This window comes from Elgaria multicarinata, chromosome 4 (assembly GCF_023053635.1).
Source record: "Elgaria multicarinata webbii isolate HBS135686 ecotype San Diego chromosome 4, rElgMul1.1.pri, whole genome shotgun sequence".
Lineage (NCBI taxonomy): Eukaryota > Metazoa > Chordata > Lepidosauria > Squamata > Anguidae > Elgaria > Elgaria multicarinata.
In genome coordinates this window covers 67,616,797-67,638,141 of record NC_086174.1, presented here as the reverse complement: position 1 = coordinate 67,638,141, position 21,345 = coordinate 67,616,797, and the positions used below count along the sequence as shown (strand labels likewise).

At 43.3% G+C, this 21,345-nt stretch overlaps 1 protein-coding gene across 1 annotated transcript in view; it reads right to left on the bottom strand.

The window, feature by feature from the left end:
* Window positions 1-21,345, bottom strand: part of PRKN (parkin RBR E3 ubiquitin protein ligase) — an 887,548-nt gene that overhangs the window by 10,479 nt on the left and 855,724 nt on the right. The window contains exon 10 of the mRNA XM_063124475.1: window positions 7,162-7,248. Within this exon, the coding sequence (XP_062980545.1) occupies window positions 7,162-7,248 (87 nt within the window). The remainder of the gene's footprint in view (window positions 1-7,161; window positions 7,249-21,345) is intronic.

Below are 21,345 nucleotides of genomic sequence, written 5' to 3'. Positions count from 1 at the left end.
TACGTGACTCCAGTATTGCAGCCTGAATCTCCAAAATGTTTGCTATCATATCTATTAGGTTGGTTTAGTTATTCCTATTAATAGTCTGACTTTAACAGGCCCGAAATGTTATCAGCAAAACAGGCCATGCCCACCTTCTCACCCTGTTCATCCATACCTGGGCTGTGACAGGCTTCATGTCACTTGTATGTGGAGGATCAGGCAAACAGGGCGTTCAAGTAGAACACCCAGGTGAAGTATAATGTTATCTCTATGATGGAGGGGAGGAGTATTCCTGCATCACACAAATCCCATCGCCAGCCCATACCTTCTATTGGGGTGGGCAACTCACGGGTCTTCAGATCTTGTCAGATTGCAAGTCCCATCAGCCATATCCAATGGTGAAAGATGATGGGAACTGTAATCCAACAACATCAAGAGGGCCATAAGTTGTTGCCCACTTCAGGCAATTCCGCCAAATCACTAAATCGAGGGTGCAAAAAGTGTGGCCTGTGGCCTCAAGCAACCCACCAAAGTATTTTTGATTGCTTGCCAGCTGTCCTGCATCTGCCACCACTGCCAAAAAAAATCACAGTAGTGTTGTTTGGTTTCCTATGCTAGTGAAAGTACTAGCAAAATGATCCCTTCCCTTATCACTGATCTCTCATCAGATATAGGGAAGGGAACCCTTAGCTAGTGCAGGTGCTAGCATGAGAAACCCTAGGCCTCCCATGTGTCCATGTGCATGCTTGTCCTTTGTGTGGACCCCTGATGCTGCCCAATGCAACTTTCAGGACCCCAAAGGAGGTGACTTGATTAACCAGCTTCCCTTTCTTCTTTACCATCTTATACAAAAATTGGCCAGGGCTGACAGCCTCATGTTCATTCCCCCTTTCCTTCCTCAAGTCTGCCTCTTCTTCTCCTGTACAGCAGGATTATTCCTTTATTCTGTCTTTCCCAGAGTGTCATTTCTTTATGCCCTTTTATATGCCCCCCAACAATAACAGCAACCCCCACAGAAACCACTGGCATCATTTTCTGCTCAACATCAAATGGCCTTTACAATTTTACCCTCTGGAGCTTGCTAAATTTTCTGATAAACATACATCACAAAGCAAATTAAGTCAGCTTCCCCCCACCATAAAGAAGCAAACTAATTCTCTTCCAAGCATTCCCGTCAACATGTTTTGGGAAAGCTCATCACTAAATCCCACACTCCAAACAAACTCTGAAATGGAGGCTACCAGGTAGTTACCGCCATATAATTGACAGAAAACCACCACCTACGCAGACACCACCCCATACAGCCTTCACAACCATGCATACCTGCTGAAAATACACAAATGAAACAGAGGGGACAGTTGTTGAGCAAGCTTCAAGCACAGCTTGAACAGGCATGACTATTCATGACTTTCTCACCATCTTCTGGTGATAGCAAGAACTGCAAGCGTCAAACAATGCTGGAGAAGCAGGCTTTAGGTGCTGTACCAGCCTGCTCTGCAGCCCCTCCCACTTTCCCTGTCAATCTTTCTGGGAAATGCCTTAGAATTGCTGACAGCACCTCCTGTCTTCTCCCAGACATTTACTTGGCATAACGATGATTCATACTTTGGTAAAGTAAATGTTACGAGAATTGTAAGGGAAACGCGTCGTGTCCGTGCCAATAAGTTACAAGAGCAAGACTAAGTCCACTTTGTTTGCTTGTTTTGGCTCTCTAATTCAGCTGGTGTTGCGAGACTCCTAAATATCACCTTATTAGGAAGGTTTGTTCTTTTTAACTTCCCTGCTATTTATATGACTGCACCTGCAGTAATTTAAAATGTGGGCAATCCAGTCTACAACTGGATTGGGGCAATGGAGGGCAACACCAGCATGGAGCAACGTCCCTCTTCATTGTACATGTTCTGCATTACTAGGTATGCAGTAATGCAGACACTCCATCTATTTCAACATGTGCTTAAATATAGTGAGGGTGTTTTCACCACCTACCTGCAATTGTTTAGTCAGCCTGACAATTCTGGCCTCAAATATTTTCCTGCCTGGAATGAGTACAAATGACACCCAGAGCAAGCGAGAGCGAGCAAAAATGCACTTTTAAAAGTCTCTAAGCACTATTCAGACCTCATTTCCTCTTATCATCTATGCCCTCTCATGGTGTTTCCCAAAGCTGGTCACTTCGCCCTGCTGCATGGCAAAGTCAGACCTGCATCCCAATCAGGACTATAAAAGTATGTTAACTTATCAGTATGCACACCTAAGCCCTATTCAGGTGTTCTGAATATGGGTAAAGTAAACATGCAATGAGGGGTAGGGCAGCAAGCATGCTAGCCCCACTTTAAATGAGTTTCTATCAGCCTCTACCCATGGAGGGACTTTATCAAGGGGAGAGCCTCTTCCTGTGATTTGGAACCTTGGGAAACTTCCATGGATAAAGGAGGCTTTCCCTTTCAGAAAGTCGTCCTTTACATATGGAGAGCAACAAAAATGGTGGTGGGGCAGAGCTAGCATGTACCTCCCCACTCCTCCTCCTCACATGTTTACTTTACCCATATTTAGAATGCCTTAATAGGGCTCTACTGAGTCTGATCTCTGAAGGCAAGAGTTTCCTCCAAGTGTCTTCTGTTCAAGAAGTGAGATCTATGGATACTCAAGGCAGGGTCTTTTCAGTGGTGACACACTATTTAGGACAAGCTTATTCTGGATGGACATGAATAACCCTGTCCAAAACAGGGTGTCACTGCTCAAAAGGTCCTGCTTGAATAGAAGACACTTGGAGAAAAGGCTTGCCTATGGATCAGATTCAGTACAGCCCCAGTGCCTAACCTATGTATTTTCAGCTACATAACCTCTAGGTGGCATTGTGGTGTAGCTGAACAACACAATTACACAAGTAGGGACATATGCTTTGATTTGGCATGGGAAAAAATACAGGATTTCCCCCACTCTAGAACTCTTAAAAAAACAGAAGTGAAACTGAAGGGTCACAACTTTGTCTAAAGCACCTGTAAACAACTGTAATTGAGGAATTGACAAGTGCACAAAAAAAGCCTCATGAAGAAAAGCCCAGTATTCCGGCCTCATTCAGAAGCTGCAGTCTTTTGATATTTTCACACACAAGGCATAGTATTTACATCATCCTTAGCTGTGGATGGAGGTGTGAGAGGGCAGAGAGAAAGGCATACATTTTCTGGGACATTTTCCTGTAGTTGTCCCTACAAACATGATCTGCTGACCATTAAGAAACATTTGCAATAATTCTGGTTCTATTAACTCTCGCCTGTCAACCCCCACCCCCAAACAATCTTACCACCATATCCTAAACCATGAATTTATGTTAAGAAAAGCCATCTAAAACTGTTTTAATAATGAATGAATAAACTCACTCTGGGGTGACAGGGAAGGTTCTCAGATGCAGTCAAACCCTAATTGGCTGTTCTCTCTCATGCAACCATGTTGGGAGAGCGTGGGACTGCCCTTTCTGACCTCGCTTCCTCTGTTGTAGCCTTATCACCTTTTGCACAAGGGGTGGAGAATGTGTGAGCCCTCCAGATGTTGTTCGACTGCAACTCCCATCATCTTTCACCATTGGCTATACTGGCTAGGGCTGACAGGAATTGCACTTCAACAATTTTTTGAGGGCCACAAGTTGTCCACCCCACCCACCGCATTCAAATTGTTAAAAAGTAATTTTGTAAATTCTAAAAAACATTTCAGGCAGTTCTACAGGTAGCAGGAAAACACTTTTGAAAGTATTATATTGAGCAATTGGCTGACTTCAGGGAGTATGAGAATCCCCAAATAGCTTTTCTTTAATAACACAGTGCCACCATGTGGCAAAATATATGGAATACACAAAATCAAAGAAGAAACATCCGAAAACAATTGAGGAAAAAGTCACCTAATAACTGTCTGTGTGTGTGTGTGTGTGTGTGTGTGTGTGTGTGTGAGAGAGAGAGAGAGAGAGAGAGAGAGAGAATATCAGCCCCTCCCACATAGTCATACCATATGAGAAGTACATACATAGAAGATTACCATAAACTCTTAAGTACTGGAGACACACAAACATGATACTGAAATAATACCTATAACCCAATTCAGCAAGGAAAACTTTCCGTCGGATTGCTGCTACAGGGTTTCAGCAGGAGGTTACCTGGGATGTTAATGCTGGTTCCTCAAGGCCTTGCCACTATCTCCACATAACAACATAAGAAGAGTCCTGGGGGTATCACACAAATGGCCTGTCTAGTCCTGCAGTTTGGTCTCACAGTGGCCAACCAGATGCCCACAGGAAGCCCGCAGGCAGGACGTGAGAGTAATAGCAACCTCCTGCTGCTGTTCCCCAGCAACTGGTATTCAGAGGCAGGCTGCCACTGATCCTGGAGGTAGCATAAGGCCATCATGACTAGAAGCCATTGTTTGCCTTATCCTTCATGGGTTTATCTAATTCCTTTTAAAGCCATCCAGGTCAGTGGCCATCAAAACATCTTGTGGAAAAAAATTCCACAAGGTGGAATTTATGTGTTGTGTGAAGAAGTATTTCCTTCTCTCCTTGACATCAAGTGGTGTAATAACAACACTTTGCTTCTCCTCTTCTCAAGTGTGATACTGTTTACATTAACAAGTCCAAGTATTCCCCTCTCAAGCAGGAGACATCTAAGCAACAGGTGTAATATGACTAGCCTGAAAAGCAAACATGACTATGCCTTTGTTCACCTTTGTCAAAGTTGGCAATAATTTCAATGTGGTGGTGCAGCATAATAGTTCTAATGGGGCAGTGTAAGCTGCCAGTATGTGTCTGTGTCTCTGTGTGTGTGTCTAACAGGGGCAACCAGCAACCAGGGCCTTATCCTGCATCACCAGCATTTTGCATTTGCTGCAAGCCTGGCTGACTTCAGGTTGCTGAATAATATATCTACCCGATCATGGTACACAATTCAAAATTGTGGAGAAAACCAAAAAATGTTCACACAAACACAAAGATTCTAGCCTTAACCAGATACGAACAGAAACGGAGTTAAGGATGATACAAAGTAAATAAATTAAACACAAAGTAAATAAATTTAAATTAACTCTATTTCCTCATACGAATGCGTATATTAATAAATTAAACATTTAATGATATAATAAAAAGTGCTCTTTTTCTTATAATCCCTAACTTTGTTTTTAATCAACTGTTCGTGTCTGGTTAAGGGTACACCTTTGTGTTTGTGTCTACAGGTTGCACCACAAAGGCATCACCTGGGCTACTGTAATTGTCAGCTGACCTCACAATCTCTGCTCAAAGCAGAGCTCAGTCTGAGCGGCATGTCACCTTTGCATAGTGGCGGCGGCAGCAGCCTGTTTCACTGTCACTTTTGGAACTCAGTCTGGCCTTGACTCTGTCCCTCAGCCCCTGATCTGCCTTCCCAGAACCTGACTGCACCCCAGCCTTTTCCCCTTTGGACCTCCCTGATCTGCTTGCACCAGCCTTGGACTTTCCCCATTTAGACCAAGCCATTTTCTAGGCACCCAGAAACTACCAGCAGACCCCTGCGAAGGCCAGAGAGGTAAGTAAGCAGTAAGGGTACAATACTATTCTTAACTCAATTATTTCCACTTTTCATATACTCTTCTTGTGACAATTAAAAGGGAATTTGTTTATTTATTGCATTTCTATACTGCCCAATAGCTGGAGCTCTCTAGCCAACGCATTGCACTTTAGAAAAGGTCTGTTTCTTTAGCATAAAAAATATAAATTGATTTTGTTGCTTTACCCACAATGCTGTTTCTCCCTATCTGTTGCTTTTTAAAGGTTCCTGACATCATCTCAGCATAATTGTATTAAAATGATCATACCCATAGGTTGGCATTTAGCCTCACAAGATGAGCAGAAAGTACAACAGGCTTCAGAACTACCATGAATTGTAGAGATAATGACCACCTCACAGTATTCAGACCAAGGAGTCCTTGTTTGTTTCTCCAAGTAATAAGAGAATTTTCAGTTTGTGCTGTTAAATTGGGATCGCTTCTGAAATCCCAAGCATAAAAATGTCCTTAGCAACCAGTTAAATGCAAGTTGATGGACAGGAAAGAATCCAAAGTAAATATTTCAAAGATGTGCGTTTTATATAAACTAGATCATAAAGGCCTGTCAAAGAGGTCATTTCTGTACTGACCCATGATATCTCTCCACAGGCTTCTTCAGGAACTGAAAAAGGCTATGCAAATCCTGGTTGTGCTTTTATATTGTATTTTATATCATGGTTTTATACTGTTGTTTTATACTTTGAATGGTTTTAATTTTTGTGAAGTGCCCAGAGAGCTTTGGCTATTGGACGGTATAGAAATGCAATAAATAAATAAATAAATAAATCTCTGAAATCAACAGTGAGACCAATGCAGTGATTATGCTAACTGTAGAAACACAGCCATAACTCAGTGCTTCTCAAACATCTTAAACTCACTTCCCCTTTTAAATTCCTGAGCCCTACAAACCACTGACCATGACAACCTCCAGGTCATAGGACCCTCCAATGCCTATTTCAGCCCCCTCTAGCTTAACTGATGCCAGTGATAGTAGGCAGTGGCAGGTGACAATACCAATCAGAGGCAATCAACTGGAGCCAGGAGCTGCCATTTTAATTTCCCATAATGCCCCTGACATGGAGTTGTTCCAAGGCATTGTGGGAAATTAAAATGACAGCTCCCAGATGCAGACACCCAGGACAGGTGTTATTGGTAGGCGAATGCACAGAATCCTGGCAACCATCTCATGTGTGCTGTTTACTGGTGTATGTATAAGAGTCTGTGGACTAGGGAACTACCTCAACACACTGGCATTAAAAGGAGACCAGAGCATATTCTCAGACTCCCTAGCCCAAAAGTTAGTCAGCTTGGTAAAGAGGGGGGAGGACCTCCCACATATTTCCATATGCTGAGCTCAGAAATTATGGTGGCTGCAGCCCTAGACCTTCACTGATTGGGGTGGGGGGAGTGTCTCTCTGGTTCTGTCTTAACCAGGTTCTTCCCCTTCCCTAGAACTTCAATTCTCCCTGCAAATGTCCTGTGCAGCCACCCACCCTTTCCCAGTCTGAGAGTAACGGCCATTAATTGCTTCTGTTCTTGATTATGATTCCTCCAATATTTATCTAGCGGGACCAGAGCTACTGTTCTTTGAGATGCTATGAACACGGAAGTGTTTACCTGCTGTGCAGTGGCTCCTTGAGTTTCAAGGAGAGTTTGACATTCACCTTCGTGGTATTCTTCTTTACATTCACGGCAGAACACAAACTGGATAAAGGAAGTCAGAAGACATAAACAAACATCAGGAATAGAGCCATGATAATCCGATCATAGAGGGTTGTACCCCACCCTACCTAGCGTCTTTCCCACTCCAATAAATCCTCATAACCGCTTCTGTTCATGCGTCTTATTACACTGTCTGCTCATTAACACAATCCCATTCTTTGTATAATTTTCTGCGAGGGAACATTTAATTTTTGTAAGCCGCCCAGAGAGCCTCGGCTATTGGGTGGTATAGAAATGTAATAAATGAATAAATAAAATAATTTCTGTTATAAAGAAATCATCCCACCCACCCCTTCTATACATAGAATTTTAAAAAGCCATTAAAAAACCTATTGTGATCCCAATAAAATGAATTTGCTTAAAGACTTTTGGGAAGGTGGTAGGCCAGAACTGCTACCAAGTCCATTACCAAAAATGCTATGCACTCTAGATTGGCAGCACTGTGAATGTGGGCTGAGGGTGGGATTTGGCTCTGGACCCTCCAGTTGCTAATGCCTATGCTAAGGGAAACCAACAATGGATCTTATGTAATCTTCCCTGGGGAACAGGGAGATCACCAAATACTTTTCAAAAATATTGCTTAAAGAAAGAACAGAGTTGGAGAGGGGTGAGGGAAGTGTTTTTCACACTAAAAGGTCTGCCACAGCCAAGGCCTAGTATATTTACTAACTTGAGACACAAGGGCTGTCTTCATGGCGCCGAGTTGATGCTGCCTTCCCCCAAAACACGCAGTTTCCCTTACCCAGAGTTGTGGCATCAGGTAATCCTGATGCCAAGGAGGGAGCGCGGAGTTTCTGGTGGGCATCCGGGTACTGGAGCCGCCCTCGCCCTCTTCCTGCTTTTCAGAGACCAATCACCAGTCATGGCCAGTGGCTCCCCAGACTGGCCACGAAGCAAGGTCAAACAGTGGAAGAGCTGTACTGACCTTGTTCCCACCGAAAAAGTCAGGGTAAGTCTCCAACTTATACGCAGCTTCGCAGGAAAGCCCTGCGGTGGCTGCGAATCTGCGGCTGAGTCATATAATTGACACAGTGCAGATTCGTAGCCACTGGGGGCTTTGGCCACGTACAGACAGCCCCACAGTCTCGGAGTCCCCAAACCAGGGGTGAGGGAGCAGCAATCACAGGTGTTACACAGATAGCCACCACCAGTTCATGATTCTAGGAGCAGGTGTCTAACGTAGCCAGTGCCTAAATCATTCACAGCCCTACACAACAAGAGAACTATTTTAAATTCAATTAGGAATTCAATTTCTTGAATTGGCAGCAGTTTAGTTATAATATGAATATAATAGTTACATCCGTCTTATCCAACCTTAAGTACCATTCCTCACCATTGGCTATGCTGGATGGGGCTGATGGGAGTTGACATCCAAAACATCTGGAGGGCACCAGGTTGGGCAAGGCTGGTTTAGATACTGAAGTTTATTTATTTTATTGATTTCATTTCTATATCTCCCAATAGCCAAAGCTCTCTGGGCAATTCACGAAAATTAAAACCATAAGGTACAGCATAAAGTGTAAAATATGGAAATTTAAACCCACAATTTAAAACCACAATATAAAAGTACAACCAGAATAAAAGCAAGCAGCAATGCAGAGATTTAAAACAGCAGAGTTAAAAGACTAGGATGATAAAATGCTAAAATACTGGGAAGATAAAAAGGTCTTCACCTGGTGCCGGAAAGAGTACAACATAGGTGCCAGGCAAACCTCTCTAGGGAGTTCATTCCACAGCTGGGGTGCCACAGCAGAAAAGGCCCTCCTCCTGGTAGCCACCCACTTCACTTCCTTTGGCTCAAAGGGAAAGACCCCTGAAGATGATCTTAGAGTGCAGGCAGATACATATGGGAGGAGGCAATCCTTCAGATAACTTGGCCCCACAGTGTTTAGCACTGAAGCAAAATTATAGTTATTTACTAGGTGGATTATATTTAGTACTGCCAACTGATCAGGCAAAAAATGACCTGGCCTGCTCTTGGGTATTGAATAGAAATTTAAGAACTTAAGAAGAGCCCTGCTGGATCAGACCAAGGGTCCATCTAATCCAGCATTCTGTTCACACAGTGTCCACCAGCTGTCAATGGGAAACTCACAAGCAGGACATGAGTACAACAGCACCCTCCCAATAGCAACTGGTGTACATAGGCACACTGCCTCTGATACTGGGGGTAGCATGTAGCCATCAGGACTAGTAGCCATTGATAGAAGGACTGGCAGGAGCTTCAGACACCTTCCTTCCCACTTCATGTCTGCCCTTGGAGCTACCAGCTGGGTCAACCCAACTAAGAATAGTAGACCTGTTCATAGTATCCAGGAATTAGCAGGTGAAAGCACTTATCTGTGTGCTGTAAAAAGCTACACCTCATAATTCTTGGATACTGAGTTGCTGTTAAAGACACAAGAACAGGCCAGATCATTTTTTTCCTGGTCCGTTGGTGATCTTAAATTCATTCGAAGTAAAACACTGAGTGATAACTTGGTTTCAGTGATAAACATTGCTGTCTAAACATGATATCTATTCATCTTCCGGCTCTGTTTCCTTACTTTATACAAAAGAAATCTATTTTGACATGTGCTAATGATCTTTGGACTATCATTTCCTAATTAATTTCAGTGCCCTTGTTGGCAAGAGGAAAAGTCAATAATATAACATGGTCTTTTTCATGCCGTTCCGGAGCTACGCAGTCTTCATCCAACTTTGGAAAATGGAAGGATTTCTCAGCTGCTAGTTCCACTGACAAGCCAAGCTGATAAACCACTCTCGATTTTGTGATACAGAGCTGGCTCCTGCCTATAATGAATAGACATATCGGCAGGACTTGACACTAAAATGTTTATCTGCCTCATGTCTCATCTTTGCAGTTCCATTTTGCACTCTGTCATGCTTCTGTTGTCACTTTAAGTACCATAGGAAATCACAATTCATTGCAGCACTGCAGAAATGATGCTTATGCAAAATGAAACAGGACAACAGGCCGACTCCACTCGAAAGCTCCCTTTGCCTGGGAAGACAGAAGGGTTGAGGACTGAGGCAGCAGAACAATGCAATTCTACCGTGCCAGTTTTTAACTCTCTCGCCTCTTCAGAACTCGGATTTAGGCTGTAAATTTTCAGGTGGATCTGAAAGCTCTTTAACCTCAAAAGACAGGATGAACAGAAGAAACTCCTCCTCCACCCCCCCACAGACACATCCATTTAGAAACTCCTAAGGAGAGGGATTCTGAAGCTCTGACAATAAGAAACTGATAAGGTATGTTGAAACAAGCTATTTTTCAAGAAGGGGATGTGGCCAATAACAACAATCAGCAAGTTGGCCCAGGAAACTGTGAAAGAAGGACTTCCAGAAGCTTGAAACAACTTCCTTCCCACTTTCTGTCTGCCCTTAGAGCTACTAGCTGGGTCAACCCAACTAGGAATAGTAGGTCAGTTCCTTCAATGGCCCTCCTCCATCCAGTGGGCTTCTAGGAGACAAGCTCTCAATGTGAAGTAACTGGAGCTCTCTCATTCTAAGCTTCTTCAACCTGCTGGAGATGCACTGGGACCCAAAGGCTTTCCTCAGGCCTAGGCCTACCTTCACCATGCCTGTGCCATTGGCACTTGCAACTTCCCCCTACTTAGGCCAGACGCCTCTCTACCCAGCAGTCAATCAGCAGGTGGAAAGGCAGCCTGAACCATAACCTCCACACAGAAGCCAGTTCAAAGACACAGACATCAGGAGGCTTGGCTGGCACCCATGCTGTTAATTTATTTATGGTAGTATTTTTAAAAGACACAGAGACACACACAAACATCCTATGTTGTGAAGCTGCCTTGAATGTCCAATGGGCAGAACGGCAAGTATAAATGAATTACTTACTTACTACTTTGGTTTACCCATGGTTTGTTGCCCTACTAGGGTTTGTCTGGCAGATGATAAAAACACACACCATGGTTGTTTTCTCAGGCCCTGGGTTGTTTGTTTCTATCCCCCTCCCTGTATTTCAAACATCTTTGGGGCACTTTAGTACTGGTATGTAGAGTAGCTTGGCGTTGTTTTTTTTTAACTGCTCTTTTCCGCCATCTCTGTAGCCTGGTGAAACTACCCATGAACAACCCATAGTTCTGCTTTCACATGTAACAACAATCCATGGTTTAAACAACCCAGAGTTCACAACCCAACAACAAACCATGGGTTCTCTTTCTGGGTTGTTCATGGTTAACAAATCATGGCTTGTTAGCACATCCACATTCACACATCACAACAACCCAAAACTTAAAAGAAGCTATTGTAGAAAAGAGGGCTTCCTTCAAAAAATGGAAGTCTTGCTCAAGTGAGGAAAATAAAAGGGAGCACAAGCTGGCACAAAGGAGATGCAAGCAAACAATAAGAGATGCAAAAAAGAATTTTGAAGAGCACAGTGCTAATAATATCAAGTCCAACAATAAAGAATTCTTTAAATACTAGCTGTACCCAGCATAACATACGCCATTCTAGCATATCTTAAAGGTTATTAATTAAATAACATTGCATTTTATTTCTTTATTCAGTCATATATTTCATTGAAAACACAATTAACAATCTCGTTCTTCTCAGATACAACACTTAATGAGCTCAATGATCAAACTCTTGAGAGAGCAACAGAAGTAAAATTTCTTGAAATTTTGAAGATATGGGGGGAAAAAATTTTTTTGGGGGGGAATGGAAAAATATGCAATTTTTAGCTCTCTTTAGCGATCTAAAGTCACTTTGTTGCTTTAGGACAGCTTTCCCCAACCAGATGTTTTCAACTTCAACTTCCATCAGCCCCATGCAGCTTGGCCAATGGTGAGGAACTCTGGGAGTTGTAATCTAAAACATGTGGAGGGCACCAGGTTGGGGAAGACTGTCCCCAATATAGAGTTTGTTTAATTAGTACCCAAAAAATAAAAGGAAGAAGAGATGCCAGGGCTCCAGGGAAACACCCCTGCTCTAACCCGCTTTGATCTGGAAGCCCTAAATCCCCGGATGGGTGGGGGGATTCTCCGCGGTGCTGAGGGAAATGCACTTTGCACATGCTCAAAGGCACGCTCTCCCTGACTCTTCACTTCCAAGCTGAGCACCCGGGGGGACGACACAAACGAAGAATGCCACATCCAGGGGAAGGGGTTAGAATTCAGATTTAATATTCTTTAAAAAGTGTGTGTGTGTGTGTGTGTGTGTGTGTGTGCGGAATTCAGCACCCTGAGGTAGCCCTCCCCCTCCCCCCAACCTTCCCTCATACCATGCGGGCGATCTTTAAGCCTCCCCTCATGGAGAACAGGAAAGCCCAGTTCACTTGAGATAGCAAAAGAAGTAAAATTTCTTGAAATTTTGAAGCCATGGGAAAAAAATTGGGTGTGTGTGTGTGTGTGTGTGGAAAAATATGCAATTTTTAGCTCGCTTTACAGAACTAAAGTCACTTTGTTGCTTTAGGACAGCATATCTTGAAGGTCGCTCTCTCACTCGCTGAGGTGAAGGCTAGAGAGCCGCTCCCTGCTCAAGTGCGAAGAGAGCGGGAAAAGAGTGCGAGGGCACGCGATGCGGCGGGGTGGGGGAGGGTGGTTTGTTTGGGTTTTTTGCCTGCCTCTGCTTGGTCGCTGTTTGGCTGCTGGGTCTTAGAGTCCCAACCGTCATCCCTCCCTCCCTCCCTCCCGCCACCACTCCCCACCTGTGTTTGAATTGCTGAGTTGTAACAGTGGGGGCCAGGGCCACGGTTGCTTAGCAACGCTGGAATCTTCACGGAAACATACCTGCATACCCAAGCCTTTTATTATATATATATATATATATATATATATATATATATATATATATATAGACTAGCTGTACCCGGCATAGCATACACCGTTAAATATCATTGCATTTTATTTCTTTATTCAGTCATATATTTCTTTGTAAACACAATTTACAATCTCGTTGTTCTTAAGTGATTAGCCCCAGACTGCAGAACCTCAAATGACAGGTTGGGGACAGGTCACAGATTTTCATTGTTCCCTCGCATAAAATATTTTCTTCATGCAGTATTTAAATTATTTCATTTTGTTGTGTTCATATGCTACCTTTCCTCCAAGAAGCTCAAGGCAGCATTCTCTCTCCCCCCACTCCAACAACAAGAACCTTATGAGGTAGATTGGGCAGAGGGACAGTAAGCAGCCCAAAGTCACCCTATGCACTTCATGGATGGGTGGGAATGTGAACGTGGACTTTTCTCCAACCCTAGCTTAGCACTCTAATCCCAACACTACACTGGCTGTCAGTTTACATTAGACCTCACTCTGTGATGCGCTAGATGACTGCAGCATGGGAGAATTAGGGCTCAGCACTTTGGAGAGCTCTTTTAGAGTTATGTCTGAAACCCAAAATTGATTCACAGCCCCACTGAAATAGGAGCCACCAGCCTCCATTGGTAGAGGGAAGGGGTGGCAGAAGGCTTTGGTGGCGCTTTTGGTTTTTATTAACTCCCTCCTCAGCATTTTTAACTCCTCCTCGCCCCAACAGGCAAAAAGGCTCCAAGAGTGACTTACAAAAATTAAACCATGGGACAGTCTCTGCCCTCAGACTTCCGACAGAACAGGCAGGAGCATCTCCCCTATGAAGGAAGGTTACTCCCCTATGAAGGAAGGTTACTTTTCAGCTTGGAAAAAAGGAGGCTAAGGGGAAACATGATAGAGGTGTACAAAATTATGCATGGTATGGAGAATGTGGATAAGGAGACATTTTTCTTCCTCTCTCAAAATACTAGAACCCGGGGTCATCCCATGAAGCTGATTGGTGGGAGATCCAGGACAAATAAAAGGTCGTACTTCTTCACACAGCACACAGTTAAATTATGGAACTCACTACCACAAGATGTAGTGATGGCCACCAATTTGGATGGCTTTAAAAGGGGGTTGGATAAATTCCTGGAGGAGAAGGCTATCAATGGCTACTAGCCCTGATGGTTGTGTGCCATCTCCAGTATTCGAGGTAGTAAGCCTGTGTGAACCAGTTGCTGGGAAACATGGGCTGTTGCACCATGTCCTGCTTGTTCATCCCTGGACAATGGCCGGTTGGCCACTGTGCGAAGAGAGTGCTGAACTAGATGGACCCTTGGTCTGATCCAGCAGGGCTCTTCTTATGTTCTTAACCCAGAATTCAACAACCCTTACTATGGGTTAGTATTATGTGTGAACCTTACTTAGCTCATTACCAGGCACTGGATAGGTTCACATGATCACAAAAAGTGGTGATAGTGTTTATCGAGTAGTTGTCTGGTTCTTTGATGTTTCTATTATATGCTGTCTTTCCCTATGGGAGCCCTTTGAAACAAACATGCAATAGCTGTCAGTGAAGGCCATGCATGATATATCACCCTATGAATGATGATGACTCAATTTTCTTTTTTTTAAAAAGAGCTATGCAACTCCACTGTGGACCGGAACATGATTTTACTTTGGGTGCTCTATGTATTCTTGAGAGTTTGTTAGCTATAATCAGCTCTAGAAGAGTGGTTGGTTTAGTCTGCAGCAAGGGAAAGAAAAAAAATGCTGCAGTCCAAGTTGTTAATGAGTTAGCAGTCTCTAAGGTGCTATGACTTCATTTGTCTCTTAGCGCTAATAAAAGAAAGGTGATAAAATGGAAAGACTCAACAGAGTTAATCAAGGTGGTGCCAGGTCTTGCTGAATTTCTTCTCATTCAGCTTACAACCAGTCAAAACACTGATTCAAAGCATTTCCTTGGCTCATTACCCTGACCACGACACCCACTCTTTGCCTTCCAGCTTGAGCAGTTTCCCATTTTCTGCAACAGTAGACACACCCCTACTCCCCTTTGCTTTCACAATCCCTCATAGCTACTGCTTCCAACTCACCTTTCATCTGCCATAAGCAATTGTGCTGTCTACATCTACTTCCAATCTGCTAATGGTGCTGGTCTTTATTTCCCCCCTCATTATACTTCAGACAAGTTACTTTCTTGTTTCTCTCGTTTTACATCTTAATGCGTAAGGGATGGTGTCAATATGTATACAATGTCTTAATACTTTCCTTCATCAACATACCTTGCAATGATATGCTAAAAAAGCGTATTTAATTTATTTATTTAGAATATGTATAAGCCACCCTATAACCAAAAGTCCTCAAGGCAGCTAACAACAGAAAACTGGACAAATAGAAAATCGATGGAAGATCGAAAACAACAATAACATGTGATGCAGCATAAAACTCAAACATATATGTGAGTTATGTGCCTCCTCCAGTCTGCAGAGATGCTCGCAGTGGCACATACCCTCACATAAATGTTTTTGAATCACAACAAAATATCCCTTCACTGGCAAAGCCAGGAGCCAGTAAACCTAGTGCTAGGTTACGTAGGTAACCCAAATAATGAGAAAGCTGAACTTGGAGAACATTGTCTACACACCCTAAGGAACAGCAGGTGCCAATGAAATGGTGCACAGGGACCTCAGAGACCTGTGAAGTAAGTAGGTCCAGTCCTCCTCTTGTTCTATCGCCACTCAGCAAAGCCTCCTTTTGCTTCCCACTTCACTGTCCTCCACTTTATTGTGTTGTATTTGTAGTTAGAATGTGTATACATTGGCAGGGACTCATACAATTTACATGGAAAGATCTTACACTTTACAATACTGAGTCTCCCACAGCGCCAGCACAGATGTTTACTATTTTCTCTACGTGGTACATTTGAGACAAGTAACTGCTTCTCACGCTATCTGATAAATCTATTTCCTAAACTTGAACAGCTGTATCTGAGATTCCCCAGATCAAGAGAGAATACAAAGGTTTTAAAGGACAGACCTCACTCAGTGATTTGGGGATAGCAGTCCCTGAAACTTCTCTCAAGCCAGACAACACAAATATGGTGTCAAAGAATACATTTCTATTGCTCAGACAGTCTAATAAGGGAATAACAAGCTTTAGCTAAGATGAGGCAGATCACAAACATTCTTAAATACATACAAGTTATAATCACTAAAATTACAATGAAGATAATAATATAATTATTTCTTACCCACTTCCCCTTTTGGATCGAGGCGGGGAACAACATTAGTACAACAATACAATGTAAATCAAATACATAAAATTAATTAAAAGAGCATATAAAACCAATACAATATCAAAATAACAATCAAGAAATCTTAAAATTCTTGGTTTAAAATTCATCTGGGTAGGCCTGCTAGAAAAGGCTAGTCTTTATAGCTGTCGTAAACTCGGAGAGAGCATTAAGCTGACGAATCTCCTCCAGCAGGCCATTCTACAGTCTGGGAGCAACAGAAGAAAAGGTCCTCTGGGTAACAGTTGTCAGCCTAGTTTTGGCTGACTGAAGTAAGTTCTCCCCAGAGGACCTGAGTGTGTGGGGCAGATTGTATGGGAGAAGGTGATCCCACAGGTAATCTGGACCCAAACCATGTAGGACTTTAAAGGTAATGACCAACACTTTGTACTTCGCCCAGAAACTTATTGTAAATAGTAGCAAGCATATTAATAACATAGTAAAACCTAGGTTCCTCTCAATCGAACAGTCAATATCAAAGGTTCATAATCACTTAAATGGAGGGCATGAAGGGTGAAGCCAGCCTAGGCACATATGGTGGGTTTCTCGTTCTCTCAGGAACTTCCTCCTAAATTGATCAAACCCTGTCCTATAACCTTCATGATGCTAATGACCTCAATTTTAGTTTCTGACCTTTTCATGCCACTATTCTTATTTTTCTCAGTGTAACCAGGTGTACCACTGATACTAGTAACACTCAGACGGAGGTATCCCTGCTAAGTTAAGCTATGTGCTGCTTCCAACACTTGACTGACCCATTCGTGGCAGCCTCCCTCCATTTCCAAGAATATATTCCATTACTCATAGTTATCTCACAACATATACATACAGAACTAGTCACACCTACAAGATAAAATAAAGTATTATCAATTCTACCCACTACAATGCATATTCCACTACACATTCTAACCATCACCAGGACTGCATTTGTGCAGAGAACCTACTACACTACATGCAAAATGTATGCCAATGTGCCCTGGCAATCTTTTAAAAATGAAAAACAGCCTCCAGAGGCTGTGAATCCAAGTGGAGGACCAGTTGGGGAGAGAGGAGTTGACCTTGTAAAACACCCATCTGGAAGCCAGGAAGCATCTTGAGGGACAATTCTGAGAGGGAAAAGCAGCTGTCAGGGAAACACCACCTCTGAACGCCACCCATTTCTATTTCTGCTCTACTCAAAATCACCACCTTGTGCAGCAGCTTTTTATTTATTTTTAAAAAACACCAGAGCTTCGTTACACGCACGTATGCTTTAATGTGCAGTTTGCCTCTAATAAAGCCATAAAATGCAAATCAAGGTGTGGCATGTTTCTACCCACACCATATTTGGTTGGTAAACCTTTGCTTCCTCACAGCTAAGAGCACTGCTTTTTAAGATTAAGGGCTCATCTACACCAAGCAGGATATTCCACTATGAAAGCGGTATGAACACAGTATATAAAAGGCAGGAGCTACACTACTGCTTTATAGCAGTATTGAAGTGCATTGACAACTGTTGGGGCCCATGACCCATACAATATATCGCTTTCTTACCACTTTCATAGTGTTATATCCTGCTTGGTGTAGATGTGTCATGCCGTTATAAAGCAGTAGTGTGGCTCCTGCCTTTTATATACCACTTTCATAGTGGAATATCCTGCTTGGTGTAGATGAGCCCTAAGTGTCCCTGGAAGGAAGCCTACAAGCAGGGCCTGAAGGTAACAGGCCGCCCTGGTATTTGCCTCCCAGGAGCTGCTTTTCACAGGCACTCTGCCTCAAACCAGAACATTCCACTCAGCTATCATGGCTAATAAGAAGAACGTAAGAGGAGGAGTTCCCTGGGACTATTTACAAATGGCCATAAATAATGCAAATGTTAACTTTCATCCCAAAAGACTGGACGCGTTCCATGGGACTGGGACTTGTAATGAAAGAGGCTGTGCCGTTAACCAGTCTATCTTTCCTTAAACTGATGCTTGTTTCTTTTATAATCCACGCTGTGCTGTAACAGGGGAGTGCTTAATGCATTTGTGTCAGGGAAGGCCTATTTATTCTGACAAACTTATCAACCTCCAGGGTGTTCCTTCACCATGGAACTGATTTTACATCTCATCCATTATCTAATAAGATGTGAAAACAGTTCCCCATCTTGCCCTGAGATCAGGCTTATTTCCATCGAAAGCAAGGGGATGAGATCATTGCCCACAGAGTTTCTTTCAGCATAGGAAAGGACAGTGAAAGAAGCTGCAGACAGAAGCAGCACACACACACACACACGTCTTCTACGAGCTCTATCAGAGTATTTTATTGCACACTCATTGCCGGCCACTCACAGATTTTTCACGGGTCCCTCTCACGACGTCATCTGCCTCCCATGTGCCTCCAGCCCCTTCTGGCCTTCCTCGCGCCACAAAAAAACACCCAGAAAGTCCAATATATTTTTTAAAACAGAAATTGCTGCTACCTCCTGCTGTGTGCAGGAGAAGCAGCGCAATCAGAACAGCCCACCAAATGGGCCACGTGCGTGTTGTTTACTTCCTCTTTTGAAAGAGGGAGTATCAAGCAACGAAAGGGGGCGGAGAAGTGATGGTAGGGAAGCATGATTCCCCCCACCCTGCATCTGATAGAGCTCTTTAGTGAGTATGCAGAGAAGATGTATGTCAGCCTTCCCAAATCAGTGCCCTCCAGATAGCAGGTCTGTACAACCTGTGACCCATCAAACTGAATACAGCCCATCAGGCATAAGAACGTAAGAAGGACCATGCTGATCTGACCAGAGGCCTATCTAATATCTGTTCACACAGTGGCCAGCCTGATGTGTAGCAGAAGCCCATAAGCGGGACATATATGCAATAGCACCCTCCCATTCATGTTCCCCAGTAACTGGTATACAGAAGTATATTGCCTTTGATACAGGATGGAATATATATAGCCATCATGACTAGTAGTTATTGATAGCTTTAAGCTCCATGAATAAGTCTAACCTCCCTTTAAAGCTGCCTAAGTTGTACAAGCGATTCTCCCGCGACACCCCTCCCATGCCTGTCTCTGAGGGAGGACCCCCTCAGAGCCACACATTTTGGCCTGAAAGGAACATGCTGACTGCTTCTTCTGCCACGTGGGGAAGGGAGGGAAATGTGATAAAAAGAAGGGGATGGGGGATGTGATGCAATGGCAGGAAGGAGAAGGTGGGGGTTACACAACACAATAAAGGGGACGGGAGGATGTGACACGGCAAGGGGGTGGGAGGGGCATGAGGTGGGGAAGGAAAGGAGCTGGGTGGTTAGGGGGTCATGAGGCAGCGGTGCGTGTGCTCTCTCACTCAGGGCCGGGCAAAGCTGGTAGTAGGCCTGGGCCAGATTTATTTCTTATTTATTTATTTATTTTATTACATTTATATACCGCCCCACAGCCGAAGCTCTCTGGGCTGTTTACAGATGGGAAATGTAGGCCCCATTTCAAACTGCTCATTAAGTATTTTTAATCAGTTCTAAATACATATGAACTAGAATGATTTATAAAAAAGGTAATGCAAGCAATTTTATTCAAGATGTATATAAGGCATCACTTCTTCACATTCAGAAATGCTTTATGTGCTTTTCTTTGGGCAAATTCATCATCAACAACAGAAAAATCAAGCAACTTTGCCCAGGCGGACTTGGAGTAGACCCCCTCAAAATCGTAGGCCCATGCCAACTGGCCCCATTACCCATCCCCTGCCCAGCCCTGCTCTCACTTCATGCGGTGGGAGAACTTCCATGGGGGCTGATAAAACTAAAGCAGAAGTTCCACCACCTGGTTCAGAGAAGCATGCCTGTACAGATGCAAGGCCCAAAAAGGTGTCCAATTTAATTCAATCTGAACTGTCATCGTAACAGCTCCTAGTTTTGGAGACTCAACAGTGATTGGGATGGGGAACTGAGGCAATGGAGGAGACTGATGCTTCACACTTACCCTCCAACTGCTTTGTTTTGGTCCAGATTATCACATTTCTCAGAGCCTTGTCCTGGGGAAAACCTTACTCTCCAAACGTCCTGTTTTTCAGACATTTGTATCCCTCCATTTCTTTTCTTGCACTATGTATGCTAATGGCAGCTGAAGCCCAGGATGCTTTTACTATTGCCTACTTGCGCTCTGCTTCTCCTAGGGCTGCAATGGAAGCTTGAGGGGAGAAGAGCTGAATGAAACGGGGAGTTTTGTGAAGAATTGCTGGATAGAGGAGGGGATTATTGTGTGGAGGGGAACAGGATCTATTTGCTCTCTGGCTGTAGTTGACTGACAATTATTTTTAAAACTTGTAAAGAGGGAAGTGCTGGAGCTTTAAACACTCTGTGGGAGATATGCAATCACTTTATTTATTTTATTTATTTATTTATTTATTTATTACATTTATATACCACCCCACAGCTGAAGCTCTCCGGGTGGTTCACAAAAGGCTTGTTACATAAGGCTTGTCTATAAGGCTTGCTACATAATCCTACAGATGTGGGGAATAGGAGGCTATAATTGCTCAAAAGTGAGGAGGAAAAGCACCTTGCATATGGCCAGAGGCACTGTCTTTATTGTCACTTAACTTATTTCTGTTTAATAATTTTAGCCATGAATAGACTGACTGATATTGGGCTAGTCACTTACTACTGGGCCTTAGTTTCCTTGGTTGTAAAATGAGACCAATGCCATCTAATTCATGCACATGCAACGTAGCGCACATGTGTGTATCCTATATATTTGCCTTGCCGTGTTGTGTGGAGTTTGCTTCACTACTTTTGTCATCCAGAGGTATCTGCTTGCTTGTACTTTCAGTTCCCAATTTCTGCTTGCACCATATTTTAGTCTTGACTGTGTCAGCCACACCATTCATCATCAGGCCATGGTGCTGGGCCTCTAGTCCCACACATTCATTCACTTGTGTCCCTATTTTCATCTGTGAAATGTTGGGGGGGGGGGTGTATCCCTATCAACACTTTAAAAATGCAAAGCACTTTACTGTATTTTTCCTCACAAGAATCTACTTAAGAGACATGCGTCATCTTCATCATCATCATTATTGGC